Here is an 18,716-nt window from a genome sequence, read left to right as displayed (position 1 = left end):
TTCTGATTAAAAAAGTCAGAATTCTGATAATAAAGTCAGAATTCTGAGAAAGTCAGAATTCTTAGATTAAAGTAGGAATTCTGAGATTAAAGTCAGAATTCTAAGATTAAAGTCAGATTTTTTAGAAAAAAGTGAGAATTCTGAGATTAAAGTCAGAATTTTAGAAAAAGTCAGAATTCTGATAAAAAAAGTCAGAATTCTGAGATTAAAGTCAGAATTCTTAGATTAAAGTAGGAATTCTGAGAAAAAAGACAAAATTCTGAGATTAAAGTCAGAATTCTGAGATGAAAGTCAGAATTCTGAAAAAAGTCAGAATTCTGAGGAAAAAGGTCAGAATTCAGACTTTTTTCTGTTAACTTTTTTGTTTTTTCAGTGGGCCTAATCCTCTTCCGTAGTAAAGTTCTCTAGAAATAATAATAAAAAAAGAATTTCAACACATTTCTGTCATTTCTGAACAATCTCAGATGTCAGAGCTGTACTCGTGTCCCTGAACTCATCACTCGGCTGTGTGTGTGAATGCGCGTTGCAGAGGAAGTGGCGGCGGATCTGGGTCCGCACCTTTTCCGGTAACACAGCCCCGCCACCGCTGTGCCTGACTGAACGGCTGGGAGACACAGGGGAGGAAGACACACTGAGAGCGGCAAGAGTGGGGGAGAAACGGCCTGGGGGACTGGGGAATGGTCGCCGCGGATGCAGGTATTTATCCCGCACTCACTGTATGTTGTTTTCCGCTGAGCTTTCAGGCTTCAGCAGTTAGCGCTTTTTTTTTTTTTTTTGTCGGATTCAAAGTTGTCCTCTGTACTAACACCCCTCCCTTCTCCGGACCGCTCCTATGTCACAGGGGGAAGAGAAGAAAGTCGGATGAATCAATGACCTTTTGAGCTCTCCTCCTGTGGAAACTCACCGTGAAGGCTCTGAATTGTCGCCGCCTGTTAGCGCAGATTAACCGGCGAGCTTTCGAAATAAGCTAAGTGTGGACAGCCGGCGGCCAAGAAGGAAGTGGGATCCCCCGGCCTGGCCTGGGCCTGCTCTATATTGTCCTCCTCTGGCTCAAAGAACTACTTAAAGCACTATCTGGGAGGAAAAAGGAGCTGGTAAAGCAAAGCCAGCCCTTATTTTGTGGGCTTTTCTAGGAAGTGTGTGATCTAAGCCGACTTTGAGAGAAGGGAATGTCATTTTTTCTTCTTACATTGGAGGAGAGTGGATCATTAAAATATATCCCCACCCGATTCGACAAAAACTCTCCATGATCAGTTCTCTGGGATCACTCAAATCTAAATACCTCAAATCTAGCTTTACTTTTGAGATTTTTGACACTTGCCTCAACACGTGTGTAGCTTTCAGATTGAAACTGACTTCTCTGTTGGCGTAAAAACAAACTTCTCTCTGGTTAGTTTTTCTTTTTTCGCCTAAGAGACTATTTATGCACAGGAAACAAGATGGGGAAGATGCTGTCAAAGATTTTTGGCAACAAGGAGATGAGAATATTGATGCTTGGACTTGACGCTGCTGGGAAAACCACCATCCTGTACAAGCTGAAACTAGGACAGTCGGTCACCACCATCCCGACGGTGGGCTTCAATGTGGAGACCGTCACCTATAAGAACGTGAAGTTCAACGTGTGGGACGTGGGCGGCCAGGACAAGATCCGGCCGCTCTGGAGACATTACTACACAGGAACGCAGGGCCTCATTTTTGTGGTGGATTGCGCCGACAGGGACCGCATCGACGAGGCCAGGCAGGAGCTCCACAGGATCATCAACGACCGGGAGATGAGGGACGCCATCATCCTGATCTTCGCCAACAAGCAGGACCTCCCGGACGCCATGAAGCCCCACGAGATCCAGGAGAAGCTGGGCCTGACCCGGATCCGGGATAGGAATTGGTACGTTCAGCCCTCGTGCGCGACGACAGGGGATGGACTATACGAGGGCCTGACCTGGCTTACCTCTAATTACAAATCCTAATGTTTCCTCCACCCACCAGCCTGGACATTTGGAGACACAAAACGTAGCTGAGATGAGGAAAGAGAATTAAAAAAAAAAAATTTAAAAAAGGATGCAATCTGAGGCAAACGATTCAATTATCTCTTTGCTTAATCTGTATTAGAGGGAGTCGCAAATGTTTGTTTTTTTCTGAATAATTACTTCACTTTAATCCCAAATTTTCAGTTAAGCAAAGAAGTATTTTTGTTTTATTTTTCTTTAGTTTTCTTTAGTTCTCAATCTGTGTAATCAGCACTGTTAATCCATACATCTTACTTTTATGCTTTTACTGCATTTGCTTTTGTTTTCGCCTTTGTTGTATCATTTCTTTTAGGGGCCCCAACCTGATTGGCATGGCCCCCAAACTTAGTTCTGGTTCTGCACTCTCAACACCCAGCTACATATCCAAAGGATGGACAGGGGGGGAGTCTAGAAATAATTTCCCTAAATCAGCATATCAATATAAAGGAAAGAAAAAAAAATGCCTCTGTTATATGTAAGAATGTGTACTCTGGATGTGTTGGGACCTTAAAATCAGACTGATTGTAGTGGGATGATTGAATGGGAAGTTCCTCCCTCCTGTGCAGTGATTTCATGGATCTTCACACACTGTGACCTGGATATAAATGGTTGTTTCAGGGTTTAAGTGGTTGTTAACGGCGGTTTAATCATTTTCACTCTTGTTTCTCTCAGAGCTTCCATTAAGTGTTTTGTAGTTTCAGCTGCCTTAGGACGGACCAGGGTTCCAGGTGCCCCCCCCCCATCCCCCAGAAACTGAGACAGCCGCTGAGTTTGCACTTTGATTGGGAGAAGGAGGGGCGGTGAGCAATTTGCTGGTTGGGGCATATTTTTTCATTTTCTTGAACCGACTTTTGGACTCCAGCAAGGTTTACGAATTTCCTAACCCCCCCCCCCCCACCACCACCACCTCCAAAACAGGTGCTTCTTTACTTTTTTTTTCTAAATAAACATCACCAGCCCATTTAAAACCCTGCAGTTAATTATTTTCATAGTTTCAAAACCATATTGCTGTTTAACCTCCCCCCCTTTTTTTTCTCTTATGCTATGCTGTTGAAATAATAAAAGAAATATATATCCAGATCATTATGGAAGTGGTGCCTTTTCAATGACCGGTTGGTACTATTGCATTATTATTTTATTTTTTTTAATTGAAAAGCAATATTTCCCTTTTGAAACAGGTTGAGCTCATAAAAGAGGAAATGAGAGTTTAGGGCGTTATGATAGTTGAACGAAGGACAAACTGAAGAGAAGTGAGCCTCTGCTTGTTTCCTTTCTGCTCCTGTGAGTCATTTGCTGAATAAATGATGAGAGCTCTAGTTTCCGAGTAGTGATTGTGAGGTGCCGCGCTCCGCCAAAGGTCTCTGTCCGCCATGCAGAAGGTCTCATGTTTAAACCCTCAAATCTTAACCACAGGCTTTTCCTGAAGAGCGGATCTCATTAGAAATTAACCATTATCAAGATTAAGGTGTTTCTGTTTTGTTGAAATAATGTTGGTTCATCACCGGCCTGCTGCTTAGTAAGTAACCCTGAAGCACTGATGTGAGGTCAGGCTACTATTTCAAAGCCACCCATTCTTTGTTTCCCTCTCTGCTTACTGGATATCACTGCTTGGAGGTTCGCCATGCCATTCTTATAAGGAATAAAGTTGCTTGTGAAAACTATCTATGGAGGAGGCTGGGAAATTATAAAAAAAAAAAAAAATGAGTTGGCATAGAGATCAGTAGTTTAGTGTAAAACAGTACAAAAAACTTGCAAAATGCACTGCTGAGATCCTATAAAGTTTTTTTTTTTTTTTTTGGTGTAGCAAAAAGAAAAAAAAAAACTTTCCAGAGATTGAAAAGTCAAGGAATTCCTGTTTGGGAACGCTTACTTTTTGCTCTGTTTGCTTTTGTTGTGTTTGCTCTGCAGCTGTGGATGTGAAGTTTGACCTGCCACAGAGTTGAAAGCAGCCCTCCGCATGTGTCCGGCTAGAAGGACGGAGCTGTTCAGCTGAGATAGTTACACAAATGTGACAGCCCGTTATCTCTCCTGAAACTGCCGCTGCTTCTCCACTTTTTTTTTTTTTTATTAGGGCACAATCGTTTCCTCTGTGCTGGGAGTAGCTAAGGGCTAAAAGTCCTTATTTGTTACTGATTTTTCATTCACAAATTCATTGATGCTGGATGTGGAAATTTTGACCTAAAAAAATGTGTCAGAAGGGGAACCCAGGAGAGGAAATGTGTAGAGGGAGAGGAGTTTGAATCGGTTACATCAGCACTGAGCGGGTGAATCATGCTGCATGTGTCACAGGGCTTTTGTACAGCTGTCAGTGCTGCATTCGAAGGCACATGCTCTGCACACTAGCTAGTGTCAGAGCCTGTCAGGCTCACCTGTGGCCCCAACATGGTTTAAAATTCACTATTGTCATAACCTGGAGTCCTTTTCTACTTTTTTTTTTTTTTTTTCCATCCTACCCAGAGCTGCATTGTATGCTGCAGGGTGGGGGGTTGGCTGCACTATTGTACGCCTATAGCTTGGCTGACTTCAAACAATGCTCAAAAACCAAGCTCATTGGTAGTTCCTCTGTCAACTTTTTACTGCGGCGTTCCTCTTTGATTTTAACATCCTTCATTTAGCTACGCAGAAAACCGCTAATTAAACAATACGACTCAAAAAATTGATGTTAAAAGGGCGGTAAAGCTAATTATGCAAATAATAAAAAATGTTTTTGATAATTCATTTGATTGCTAGTGATTTGTTGAACGGAGGATATGGAAGACGAAATCGAACTGTTATCAGCGGGCTTCTTTTCTCACACCTCAGACATTTGCTGTCTAGATCCTCCCACAGCTGTTTCCATAGAGCTGCAGAGTTTACACATGGCATGCTCCAAGTCAGAGGCCAAAGTAAAAGCATTTAAAGCTTCACTCCTGAGCTTGCGCTGCTGCCTGTAAAATTCCATAATCTTGTATTCTGGCAATGCTTTAGCCGTTATGAGATTATCACATCATAATTGAGTGAAAATGCTGATTTCACTGCTTTATAAGAAAATAATATTTCCCTGCTTTGATTTTAAGCAAAATAGAAGTAATGTTATCTCTTCAATATACAGTTAATTATTTTGAAAAGAATGAAGCAAAGTATTAAGAAGATTCACCAGCTATAATTTAGTAATAGTCTTTAAGTTATTGTGCAACCTAATCTTCCTTTCTTAACACTCTGGACTTTGCTTGATAGTAATTGGTCCGCGGGCAACAATAGAAACAAGTTAATGGTTGTTTTCTGTTTTCTTAACAGGGTTGCTTAAGACTGATGTGATTTTCTCGTCTCCACGCCATAGGTGGCTGGGCTTTCTGCGACTGCAAACGTCTTGAAGATGCAGAATTGTTGTTTCTTAAATGTTTAGAGACAGAGAAGCCTCTTTTCAGCCAGCTATGTGGCAGTGTGCAGCAACAGATAGAGGAGAAGGGAGTGCTATTGCCGCAGAGCTTGGAAAAAGGACTCTGGTCACGGAAAGCAGCTAAAACACTAGTCATTATACTGCACATTTAAAGCAAAAGGGTTAAGTTTGTAAAGTCAACGATTTTTTGTTTTTCATCATTTATTAAAAAGTAAATAAGAGAGAGTAAATACAGTGGGGGTAATGAAAGCATTGCGCTTCAGCAAGCTGCTTGGCAAAAGGCAATGCTGTCAAATATTGATATAGCAGGGATATTATTTAATGAAACTTCCATACAGCAGACCAGGGACCAATTTCTCTGACCTAAAACTTCACATATTTTAGCACAATATACATTTATTAAACAAGAAGCCAAAAAAGCTGTTTTTAAAGAAAGAAATGTCAGGTTTTTTTAAATAATGGATGGTTTAAATTCTTCTTATGGGGGCCGTCATGACATGGTGAAACCTAGTTTCAGGTTTGAAATGAGCTCTACATGCAGGGAAGCTACTTTTTGCCTTTGAAGCTTTATGGGCACAGGAGGACGATGACGGTGGATCCATGGATGTGCTACAAGGTTGAAACACATTTATCTGTAGCGACTTTGTTAGCCTATAGGATGGGATGCCAGCATGACTGCAATGCAGTCCACATTATACATGTGGGAAAATGGCAAAGTCCAGAGTGCTTTTTTATTATTTCATTCTTAAAATCAAGTTAACACACTCTTATGCTTTTAACTGATGTTAGCTTCAAAACCATTTTCATTTGCCCTTAAGGAACAAGATACACATTTATTGAAACAGCTAAATGTGTCCCATAAAGGAAATGCAAATATAAACTCCAAGTGAAGCAGTTTTTGACTGAAGTGTTATAGTTTCTTAACGGATTTAACCTGCATATGATCAGTACTAAGTTAGACCTCTAGTTGGAAGAAAATATCTGTTACTGAAGAAAAAAAATGCTGTTGCAATGTTTAATTTTCCTGCACATAGCGATAGTTTACATTCCTTTCAACAGGGAATTTATTAACTTTAATGTAGTGTCTGAAAGGAAGTTACATGACTCTTGATTAGTATCAGTGATTTAAAAAAATCTCAATTCTGATTCATCTTCACCTCTGCAGAGCAAGCTGCTGTTCATCAGCCAAATAATTGCTGTGTGAAACCATAAACAGTTCCTCTCTTTACATCCTGATGCTTATATTTCTGGGTCTTTCGGCTATGAAACCAATCCTCTTTCACTGGTTACAGGGCCAATAAAATTACTCTACTCTGGCATTATTGTTCTGTCCTGCAGATTTAGAATAAAAAGACAAAAGCAAAATGGTTATTATTAGATGGCTCAGAGTTTTAGCTGAAAAAGGCTTCAGCGTCACAGTTACAGTATAAAGACCCTGCTTAAACAGCGTCATTAGGGAAGCACGCCGGGTGGCATTCAGCTCGTAGGCAGTTTGTGAGCTCCTCAGAATCTGTTGCACACTCTGTTTCCCCTCTGTTGTGTAAAATGTGCTAATAATTATAGGGAGCCTGAGGCTTACGTTTGCCTTTTGCAGAAAATCTGTGCAATGGGAGGGATGTGATCTGCTGCAGTCAGCTCTGTGCAACACCAGCAATTTAGGCATAGATTTGCAATTAATAGAAATAATGCATTAGAAGCAAGAATCCCTCGAAGAAATCTGTCTCGATTTGAACCTCTGAACAGCCAGAGAAAGGTGCAGAAGTATCCCAACCCTTTTACATTTTGTGATAATAGAACTACAAGCTGCAGCACATTATAGCCAGAGTTAATGTCATAAGCATCCACAAGAGAGAAATAGAAATTATGATTTCTTCTGAGCTTTACATATTTTTACCGATTAACAGAGTTGTGGCATGCTTTTATTGGTGCAAAAACGATCTAGAACTAACACATTTCTTAAATTAAGTGTATTTAGCCTATGTTGGAGCAGGTAAATAAGATAATTTGCCAATGGAATTAGTTTCTGTAGTCTTAAAATAAGACCATAAGATAATATGCACTTGAAATAAGTGCAATGTAACTGTATTTTTCTTATTTTAAATGTAAATTGTCTTGTTCCATTGGCAAAGTCCATTCAAGAAGAAATGCACTTATTTTAAGGAAAAATGACTTAAGATTTCACTTTTTGCAGTGTGACACACCACTTTAGTCTGATATCCATTTGTATAATTTTGTATCATTCATCTAACAAAATAAACAATAACAGTATTGCAGTGTGGTGCGCGAAACCATTTCCTTGATACTACCTGACCAGGCAAGAGGGTCTGTAAAGAACCACACCTTGGAGGGGAGAATAAGTTTACAGGACAGCTATTACATAAAAGGGGCTAGATGAAGGTTTTGTGGGTTATCTCATTAGCAGGGTTTTAGAAACGGAATAGAATAAAGGCCAAACATGTGGACGCAGTTCCTCGGGTCTCAGTGAACATTTTGGTTTGGGTACACAACATTATGAGGGGTAGAAAACAGCACCGTGAACGCAAACCAGTGGTGAAACATGGTGATGGCTGCATCATGCTTTTCTTCAGCAGGGACATGAATGTTCCAGCTTGATCAATCCCAGAAGAGGTCATGGCAGAGAAGTGACCAGAAACATCCCCCATTCTCCATCAGAACAAGACAAATCTTAAAGGACTTGCAATTTTGATTCATGCAAAAGGTGGTTAAAGATGGTTTATGAGAAATACTGATACATGCCAGATTTTTCAGATTTAGAGAACCGTGTAAAATGTTCCTTTTGCTTTACAATTGCATGCAACATTCTGATGGACAATAGATTATCTCATTAAAAGTAAAATAACTTAGACTCATGAAGGGTTGTGTTTACTGTATAAGAGTTTTCTAATAAAACCAGCTCCTGTCACCTCTATAGATACAGGCACAGTAGGGTGGGTAAATGTTGAGTTGTGCTTTCATTTGTGACAGGAACTGACATGTTCTGCAACCTTCCTGTGTGACACATGGCACACCACAGTGACAGATGGACAAACTGAGATAGAAAAAGGAGAATGAAATAAAAACTCATAAAGTTGGGCTTGGGGAAAAAAAAAGTTGAAATAGATGTTGCTTTTACCTGCGTTTGCATTATAAAAGAGGTTGCAGAAAAAATAACTAGCTTTATACTGCAGTTTTTAAGCAGGTTAAAGGTTATAGTTAAGGTTCTGTGTAATCATTAATATGTCTGCTGTCAAGATGTGGACAGACAAGGCAGCTAAATCCGTCTCTGGTTCCTGTTGTGTGTTATTTACATCCCTAAATAACACACTACACAAAACCCCAAAATAACCCACCCCGCCCACTCGCACACACATACACACATGCACAGAGCCTCCCCACTGGTTCCTACAAATGTCCCGTCTGAAGAGCCATCTGCTTTAATGTTAGGCACTCAGCAAAGCTCAGACCAGCAGCTGTGTGTTGTCTCTGTGCTTCAGTTCTGTATATGTACAGCAGGTTGTTAGCAGGTGCAAACCCTTTTTTTTCTTCTTAAACGTTGTGCAAAATCACAACAGTTTAGGATGAGAGGTTTTCAACCCCTCTTGTTAAGAGAGTGTGTAACGTACTTTATTTTAATTAGGCTATAAAAGTAGATCTCCTTACATGTGTTCTGCTTTTTAACAGTCCACTCTAAATTGAGAAACCGCCTATGCTCAGCCCTGTGTCACAGATCACAAAGGTCAAGCTTTTATATGCTTGGTAGCTTTATTTGGGCTGTTTTGGCTGTGATTTCTCAGTGGCTTCCTTATCTGCACTTTCTCACATGATCTCTCATAATCTTTAGCTTTATGCGAAGATCCGACATGCCCTTTTTTTTTTAACGAAACGTTTGTATATGAGTCTGGAATATCTAGCAGCGGTAGCGCCTGGCATGTCTGAGATCCCAGGCAATGGGAATATGCTGAGCCATCACGCCTACTCATAAAATGAATCTATCCTGTGAACGCACGTAGACAAACCCAGCAGGTAGGTACTTGAGTAGAATCAGTAGTGGGAGCCATGTTTGGTCTCGTTATGTTTAAATATCTCAAGCTCTGCTTTGTTGATACCTCCAAGTTTTCAACACAAACAGGGGAGACAGTTTGTTTAATGACAGACATACCTTTTCTTTGTTTGCTGCTGTCTCCATGGCAACCGTGACAAAGACCCCACAGCAGATGGCTGGAGCGCATTAAGTGCTTTAAAATTACTGTCTTGACTCCCATTTTTTTTTTACCCTTACTCCGCCAAATAAATCTGGTGAAATTTTTACCATCAGCATAAACTTAACCCATATCACAAAATGTAATGTTTGTGTTTTATTGTATACGTTTCTCTAATTTAAATCAAGTCCCTTCCAGTATTATTTAGTTGTTGTTTTTTTCAAAATTGATCTGATTTTATCTATTTTTTGTCAACCCAATATTTAAAAGTAAGTACACATGATTCTACACTACGTGATGTTATTTAAGAGTGTTTCATGCAAGTGAACTGCAGAAAATTGGGGTCACAAAAAAGGTGGTTAAAACCGATAGCTCAATTATTGCTCTAAACATGCTTGAAATTCTATACTTATAAGAAAAATATAAGAAGAAACTAATTTCTGTAGCTTCTATATTTGGTTTCCAAAAATTTGCTACACTTCCTTTTTTTTTAAATTAATTACTTGAAATATTTAACAGTTAATAAGATTTGGTTTTCAAAGATGTTATATTTTTTTACTCAAACTGGGAATCCCAAAAAGACTGTATTTTAGGCCCTGTTTTAGAAACAGGAGAAACCTACAGTTTTTTTTTTTCTAAATCCAGTCCTGCACCCAATATGCAATTTTTTTTTTATATTCTACCAAAAAAACGTGATGAGAAAAATAAGATGTAGCATCAATTGTTTGGTAAATTTTAGAATAAGAAGGAGCATGTTGAAAAGAACAATCCATTAATAATGGTCAATAAAGGAAAACATCTAAATTAGTACTTTCAGGTGTTAATTTAAAAGAACAATGCCCAAACAACATGATACACACATGTTTCTGCAGCCTTGATGTGACCCTTATCCTAAACATAACTATTACGGGTTCATACCTAACACCAACCTCAACAACCTCAACTCAGTTTATATATATATATATATATATATATATATATATATATATATGCTTACTTTCCTTTTCACATGTTTCGCAGTTTAATCAATGTATCTGAGTGACATATATTTGGTAACCTTTTGAAAAGTGCAAACCTTCACCTGGCTTTTAAAAACAATAATGACTGAAAGGACGATAAATGTTAACACACATTACATTACATTACATTAGTCATTACAACCATGCAATTCTTTATCCCACAAATTAAGAAATCCTGGCTGCACTGTTCAGATAACGATATAGTAACTGTTTATGCAATGATCAGAAAACAGCTAATATGCAGGTATCAGGATTTTGATTTAAGGTGTGCATGCATTGTTTATAAATAGGATCTTTAAATGTGTTTAGACAAAAGTGATGGCAAAAACAGGATTACCTATGAATAGTTCATATACAATTCAAATAAAAATTAATTCAATTATACTTTTAATTGAATATATAATTAAGATTTTATATATAGATAAAATAATAATGAATATAACTGAATTGAATACATGTGGTTCCTTTGTAATGGGGAAAATTTGACTTGGGTGTTAATTTCTATACAGCGAGCAGCAGACTCATTTCCAGTTTTTCTCCTTCGATCCCTTATTATTATTAAAACATATGTAGACAACATAAATGTCAAGGTGTGATAGCTATGAAAACTATTATAAATAAAGTTGAACAACTATATACTGTATACCAAACTTAAGTGCCAACCTTTGTCAAGACCACTGATCCGGCCAAGTTTATAATCAGATGGAGGGCAGATGTTTCATACTCAAATCATGATTCTGTACAAATGTGCTAAAACAGCTGCTCCAGATAAAGCTATGCTGTGGAAACAGCCAAGGTTTTGTCACGACCTTTTACAGGATCTGCCTGAACAACTGCAAACCATATCTGTAACATTAATGTTAATGAATTAGCTACACACTCCTAAGCCCTGATCTGCTTTTTGTTATTTTCATACAAAGTAAAGTTTGTTGATGCTACGCTGTGCCTTTTTATATTCCTTTTTTTTTTCACCCTCAAACGGCACAGAAAATATTTGTACATTTTTGTTCAACGTTGATCATAAAGCAGGCAGATTTAGATTCAAATTTATTTTGATTCAACTGGACAGAAATTTGACCGTGCTTGCTCAAGAGATGATAAAACAAAATCATATAATTAGTTTTGAATAGTTGAATTTATAAGCAATTTTTCACATTTTTGTTATAAAAAATTCCATGTTTACAATAATAATTGGAAACAAATTATTGGGATTAAACTAAGAAAACTCTTAAAATAATTGCTGATCCATTCTTTTGTAGGTTTTCACTGTTATTGTAATTATTAAACTTTGCTGATAAGCTTTTTCTGCAAAGTTAGGCCATTACCCTAATATTTAGCTTCCTCCACATATTCTGTCAGGTGTAAACCAGGATTGCAAGAGACTTAACAGACTTATTTAGTCATTTTTATACACAAGTGTAAACAAAAAGAAATTTCGTTTAGAACAGCTCTCTAGACAATTTCATTTTTTTCTAAAATGCAGCCTTGAAAACAGTAAAAAAAAATCATAAAAACAGTAACATAAATATATGAATGTCTATTTAAGGGTCTAACATTTCAGTTTTTTTTTTTTTAAATAATAACATACAATAAATATAATTAAATGCAATAAAATAACCCCTTTTACATAACATTCAGCAGTCTAATGGCAGTGGGGAAGAAACTGTAATGGAATCTGTTGGACCTGCATCGGATGCTCTGAAGTCTCTTACCAGAGGGCAGCAGGGAGAACAGTCCAATTGGACTACTCCAAACAATGTATTTTATCTCTAGTCAGAACAAACTTAATGATGCTGTGAAATGAAAATATTACTTTAACCCTAAATCTGCAAAGGGTTTGAAAAAGATCTCTCATAACCAGGGTTGGTCCTTGCACTTCTCCACTCAGCACAGGAGCTCCACAGGGCTGTGTTTTAGTTCCTGTGCAATACCTTCCAACTAATTAACTATGCCCTGACTCAAATGCTTTCAATTAAACACACTTTATTAACTCCAAATGAAAATTAAATGCTGCAGAAACGCATGGACAGGTTTTCATAGAGGTTTATAGGTGTTTATAGCTGCGGGTAGGAAGCATCTTGGTTGGCAGTCCGTCTTACTGGATCTGGAGAAGTCTCATATTCAAGAAACTCTGTTATTTACATTTGCTCACTGTTGTACATAATGTTCTTCACTTTTGAATAATTCTTCTTTGTGAAATAATCTCCAGAGGTTCTAGAGCGGAAGTCTTCAACAGGGGGTCCGCGGAGGTACTGCATGGGGGTCACAAAATTTTTGGTTGATTAGACTTTATTTTTATATTCCCCTTGCAATTTTTTCCACTAATTGAAATGTATTTAAATACACCTTAACATGAATTCAACACACTGTAGTAAACAAATAAATGGAGGCAAAAGATCATTTCAGTCATCAATGCACACATTCAGGGAGACACAGGAGCTTTTTCAAGCTGGGCACCATTTCATTCACAACACCTGTTCCATCAACCAGGAATCAGAATCAGAAATACTTTAACAATCCCAGGGTGAAATTTATTTTGTATCATTATTCCATATGTAATAGAGTGACTATAGGACCCATTTGAGATAAAACAGTTTCATAAAATATACATAATTAGAGAGTCCCCGCTCCATCTCGCCATCAGTTTGGGGTCCTTGGCCAGGAAAACGTTGAAGACCCCTGCTCTAGAGGATTTCCTAGAACAGAGCTGGCCTTCTTAGTTAGCTTGATATTATTTTCCTAGGTCACTTGCTCTGATGCTGTTACCCCAGCAAGTGATGGCAGAAGAGACCACTCTCTCCACAACAGACGTATAGCAGATTTGCAGCATCTTGCTTCATATCTCCTACCTTGTTAAAGCCTAAACTTCCTTAAGAAGAACAATGTGCCCTATCCCGTCTTGTAGAAGGCTTCACAGTTGTGTCTCCAGTCTAGTTTTTTCTGGGTGAACACCAAGATATTTGTACTCCTCAACCACCTCCACTTCTTCTCCCATGATGTTAACAGAATAATCTTGTTCCTGTTTCTTCTTAAATCTACAATCCTCTCCTTTGTTTTGTTTACATTATGTATTAGATTAATGTTTCCCCACAATGCCAAAATGAGGTTCATCAGCTCAGTGTACTCAGCTAAACCGTATAAAATGCAATGGAAAACTCAAAGAACATGATCCTCACAGCGCTCTCTGCCTTGTCTAAATGAGAGTGGGTTTTTTGAAGCAGGTGTAAGATGGCATTTTCAAATCCAACTCCACGGCGATCAGCACTTTGCAGGGGGTTCAGATAACTGCTTGTTTGGTCTCTCTAGGACCTTCATAATGTAGGATTTCAGGACAACAGCTCTGTAATCATTGATGGGTTGAGGAGGAGAAGGGTGAAGAGTTGCTGTACAATCACACAGAGCTGCTCTGCAGAGGCCTTTAGGATTCTGGGGCTGACACCATCTAGACCTGATGACTTATTGTGATTTAGGTTCTCTAGTATCCTCTTCACTTGACTTCTAGAAACACTCAGGTGGAAGGAACAACACTATCTTCTGATTTGGCTGAAAACAAGCTAATTGAAGCAGGAGGGTCAATGGCAGAGTTGAAAGATCAAACATTTGAACTGTGATAGAGAAGCTTTGGGTCAAATTAGGCAGAATGTCCAAGGGTGCTGAACTTGTTCCTGAACTTTACCTAATAAAGAATGTATTAATTTCATTGGCTCTATCCAGACCTCCATCTGTCTGAAGTGTCCTTCTGCTGGAAGTCTGTGATCTTCTTCATCCCTGACCATACATTAAACATGCTTACCAGCCTCTTCCTTTATGGCCTATCATTTACTTCTCTCTTGAACTTAAGTTGCTTCTATATACTCTTCAACAATTCCCCGTTTCACTCTCTGAAGGTTGTTTTTTTTTTTTTGTGAAGCAGTTCCTTCATGTCACTTGTAAACCATGGTTTATTACTGGGGAAGCATTTCACTGTTTTAGTAGGGACAGTGTTATCTACACAGAAGTTAATGTATTCGGTTGCACACTCAGTTATTGAATTTAGGTCTTCTCAATGTGGCTGACACAGTGTATCCCAGCCTGTAGCCTGAAAAAATTGCAGGATTCCGTCATCCTCTTGTAACCATCTTCTTACAGTTCTTTTTAATGGAGGTTTTGTCTTATAGTGGGTTGTACTCTGAGCAGGAAAAAACAAGATTATGATCTAATTTCCCAAGACGAGGTCTTACTTTAGGGATGCCTGAGTCCTTGAGTTTTGCATCGAACAAGTCCAAAGTTTTTTTTTTTTGTTTTTTTTTTCTCTTACACAGCAGCTGACAAACTGTTGGAATGTTATTAGAGTAGGAAGTGAGCAGAGGGTGGAATGTAAATGGTTACCAACACAACACCAGCAAATTCTTTATGCATATAATATGGCAAAAAAAAAAAACAAACAACCACCAACAGTTCAATATCTGGGCTCCAGTGACGAATCTTCAAAATGACATGTCCCAGATGACAGCATATGTTGTCTATAAACTCTGCCAACCCACCCTCTTTGAGATATGATCCTGCAGCCACTTTTCAGTAAAACACATATTGCTGAATTGCTGATATAGTATCTGGCTTAATCCTTTCTTGGGATTTTAGTTCTTCTAACTTATTTCAGATTACCTGTGATGATGGATGGAATAGATGGCTTAAATTTCCTGTTCCTCTCTCTTCTCCGTGCTCCTGCTCTGCATCCCCAACACCTCCTTTATAATTAAGCTAGGTCTTGCAGAGGTATTTGTTTTCAGCATTGTTTCAGTTTTAGATATGTTAATAAGCTCCTCCTGGGTGTAAAAAAAATCTATTTTCCATGGTCGCTATGGTTATGCATCGTGTCCAAAAAGGAAAAAATATAGGTAAAAATCATTCCCATTACCAGCATTGAACACTAGAGAAAAACAATAAATTAGAAAGAATGAAACCATGATCAAAAAAAGGAGAGCCGTAGTTATATTTAAAAATTTAACATGCAGCCACCTTGAAGCAGTGCATTTCTAGAATAAAAAGAGGCTTGACTAATAAACCACAACAAGCTGGTTTGTGGGTTTGACCAAAAATACCTGGTAAGCTTATATTATTTGTTTGAGTAATTAGATGAAATGTAAATCTCACTTAGAGCTCATTTAAAAAGAATAAAACACAAATTTGATTACTAAAAAGAGCTGTTTAATTAATATTTTTTTTTATTTTTTCACCTGATTTGCTAATAATTTTAATCTAATGCCTTGGCAGGGTTAGAATAAAACACAGACAAGGTCAAATGATCTGACAGCACTTTTATTTATTTAAAGATTTGGAATTGGTTGAAGAACACTCATTCTTGGTACCTAACACTGCAGAAAACATACAATGTTTCTATTTACCTCCAAAATGAAAATAAGTTATTCAATTATTCAGTTATTATTAAATTAAATATTCAATTGTGCCCTGCGATAGACTGGCGACCTGACCAGAGTGTACCCCGCCTCTCGCCCGTAGACAGCTGGAGATAGGCACCAGCACCCCTCGCGACCCTGCTTGGGATAAGCGTGGTGGAAAATTAATAGATGGATATTAAATTGCTAAAAATACTAACTTTGAAAAAATATTGCAAATTGAATTTCTCATTTCTCTTGCATATGTCTGCAATATTACATTTGCAAGGAATGCAATTTTTTGGAAAGATAAAGTTCCTTAAGTATTTATACTCTGCATATGCATGGTGGTTTTGAAAGAGTCTAACTGCTATTAATCACCTGATGTATATTTTCAGCCGCTGAGATGGTAAAGCTCCCAGACAGTGCAGGAGACATTGTCTTAATTGTAAAGAATGAAAATACTTAGGCATGTTTACCTTACATTGTGCAGTCCTATTCTGTCTCTATTGACATCCTGAACAATTATTGGATCAAAGTTTGAATGCTGAACACAATTAGAACTAGCTGGTGTTATCTATTTAAAGACTCAGTGAACAAACTGTTTTTTTTTTTTTTTTTTTTTTTTTTATATAGCTTCCACTAAAGCAATTACTGCAACTCACTGACATTAACAATATGATATCATTATACCAAATTACTATTTCTTAATTCATGCAAGGAAAGAGTTTCTGAAAGATCTGATGTAGTTTAAAATGAGGTATCACTTTTAGTCTCCTCTATTCAATCAAGATTCTGGCTAATAAACTTTTTTTGTCTACCCTCTTCACACATTCAGCTGTGTTCGTTCTCATACTATAGTCACCATTACAGAATTGTCAAAAGGCTTAAATAAAGGTTGGACTGGTTGACGAAAGGAACTGAGTCTGCCAGAAAAGGGAAGGTTAAGAGGCTAACAGGCCTGACTGTAAAAACATTTTGGCTCCTTATAGTGAAAAGCTAATAATTGATTTCAGGGGGAATGAAGTGTTCATCTGCAGCTGATTAAGTGCAAAAAAAAAAAAAAGAGGAGGGGAAATACCACATTTTAGTGTTGGATATGCATATTCTAGAAAACATTCAATGCTGCCTAATAAAAAAACAAAAACTTTACAAACTCTAAATTTCCTGAAGCAAAAAAAAAAAAAAAAAAAAAAAAAAAAAAAAACACACTCCCAAGAGCTGTTTATGTCCTCCTGCTGCTGCACCAATGGGAGTACCCTCATGTTTTTAAGCCATATCAGCTGTGCAGCAGATAAGGGAAGGCAGTGAAAGGTGTAGCAAGGTACATTAAGAACATTATCAAGCTGTGCTTTTGTGACAAATACACACCCAAATGACCTGAAGAAAATGCACTGCATTCTACTTCCACTTTATTCATCAACTGTTTGAACTCCAGCCCCAGGAAAAAAAGGTACCAAATGACATTGTCCTGCAGAAATATGAGTTTTGTTTGTTTCATTCTCAGAAACAACACTCTAACATCATTGGCCCACCATTATGTTTTATATAGGAGCTTAACTTTTATTTGCAAACCAAACATTTCTATAGATAATAACTGGGTTGTTTTGTAGAAGAGCAGGTAATGTTAATCTTTAGTTTAAGGAAGCATGCCTAATCTGAATGTTTTGTTCCGATGGGTGACATTTAGGCTTGTTTTGACTTTCACTTACCTACTTTTAACATCATTTTTTAAATTAAATAATTTGTTCTGATTGGCAGCACAAAGAAGCAGGCAACAGAAAAACTGTATGATCTTTAAAGCCTTCCTATTCATGGTGTTTAAAGTCATTTTGTGGAGAAAAATGGTTTCCAAACATATTATCTAAAACAGCAAGCATCAGTTCCACAGCACCTAATGCCACTCCATAAGCAAGTCCTTCCTACTGTTTTACTGTTTGTTTTTAAAAATATGCTCTTCAGCAGAAACAGGAAGTTTTTACGGCCATCGCAAAAGGAAAGTTTTCCTCCAGGGGTAACTGTATACTCATGAATATGGTCCCTCTAGTTCATGATTCAGTATCATCTCTATATAGTCATCCGGCGAATGCTTTGAATTCCTGCAATGGACATGTTTGATAAACAACTCCAGCTGTTTAAATTGCATTTGGTTAAATAACAATATAGCTAAAGACTTTGATTAAGAATTTTAGAAGATTTGTTCCTTCTTTTTTGCCAAAACTAAGACCCACAATGAAAGCTAGAGAAAAAAAAGACAGAAACTTAAAGGCAAAGTAACAGAGGGTGTGACCCTAAGCCTACAGTGGGAAAGAAAGAGAGGCACACTTTCTCAAGCACACACACATACACATCTGGTCTATCCAGTTTCTACTTTGTATCTCATAGGAAAGCTATGCTGAAGGTTAGACTAGCAAAAAATACAATGAAACTTGTGTAATCTACTTCTTTTTATCCAAAAAGAAGTGAGTCATCTTTAAACTCAGTCACAGTCTCTACATGAGGTTGTCATTCATAAAATAAGGGTGTGGACACTTGTTTTGTTTATCTAAATATTCTTTTCTCCTTTTTATGTGGTAGCAGCCCTGTAGTTAAACCCGTGAGCCAGAACATGCTATATTTCACCTCTCACATTAACGCCTATAAATTTTCATAGGCAAGTGTTTTTGCTGGGACCATATTACCACAAGCTGCAGAGTCATGCAGAGTACTGTAGTGGGCATACAAGCCCTTACGTGTTG

At 37.9% G+C, this 18,716-nt stretch overlaps 1 protein-coding gene across 1 annotated transcript; it reads left to right on the top strand.

The window, feature by feature from the left end:
* Positions 1–537: 537 nt before the first annotated feature.
* On the top strand, positions 538–3,322 carry arf6a (ADP-ribosylation factor 6a). Its single transcript, XM_038268672.1, has 2 exons — positions 538–696; positions 842–3,322. Exon 2 carries the CDS (start codon positions 1,440–1,442, stop codon positions 1,965–1,967), a length of 528 nt encoding a protein of 175 aa, XP_038124600.1. The 5' UTR covers positions 538–696; positions 842–1,439; the 3' UTR covers positions 1,968–3,322.
* Positions 3,323–18,716: the final 15,394 nt, after the last annotated feature.

Source organism: Cyprinodon tularosa, unplaced genomic scaffold (genome assembly GCF_016077235.1).
Source record: "Cyprinodon tularosa strain WSP-4 unplaced genomic scaffold, ASM1607723v1 ctg708, whole genome shotgun sequence".
NCBI classification, from domain to species: Eukaryota; Metazoa; Chordata; class Actinopteri; order Cyprinodontiformes; family Cyprinodontidae; genus Cyprinodon; species Cyprinodon tularosa.
The sequence above is the reverse complement of the archived record's forward strand: the minus strand, read 5'-3'. Positions and strand labels throughout refer to the sequence as shown.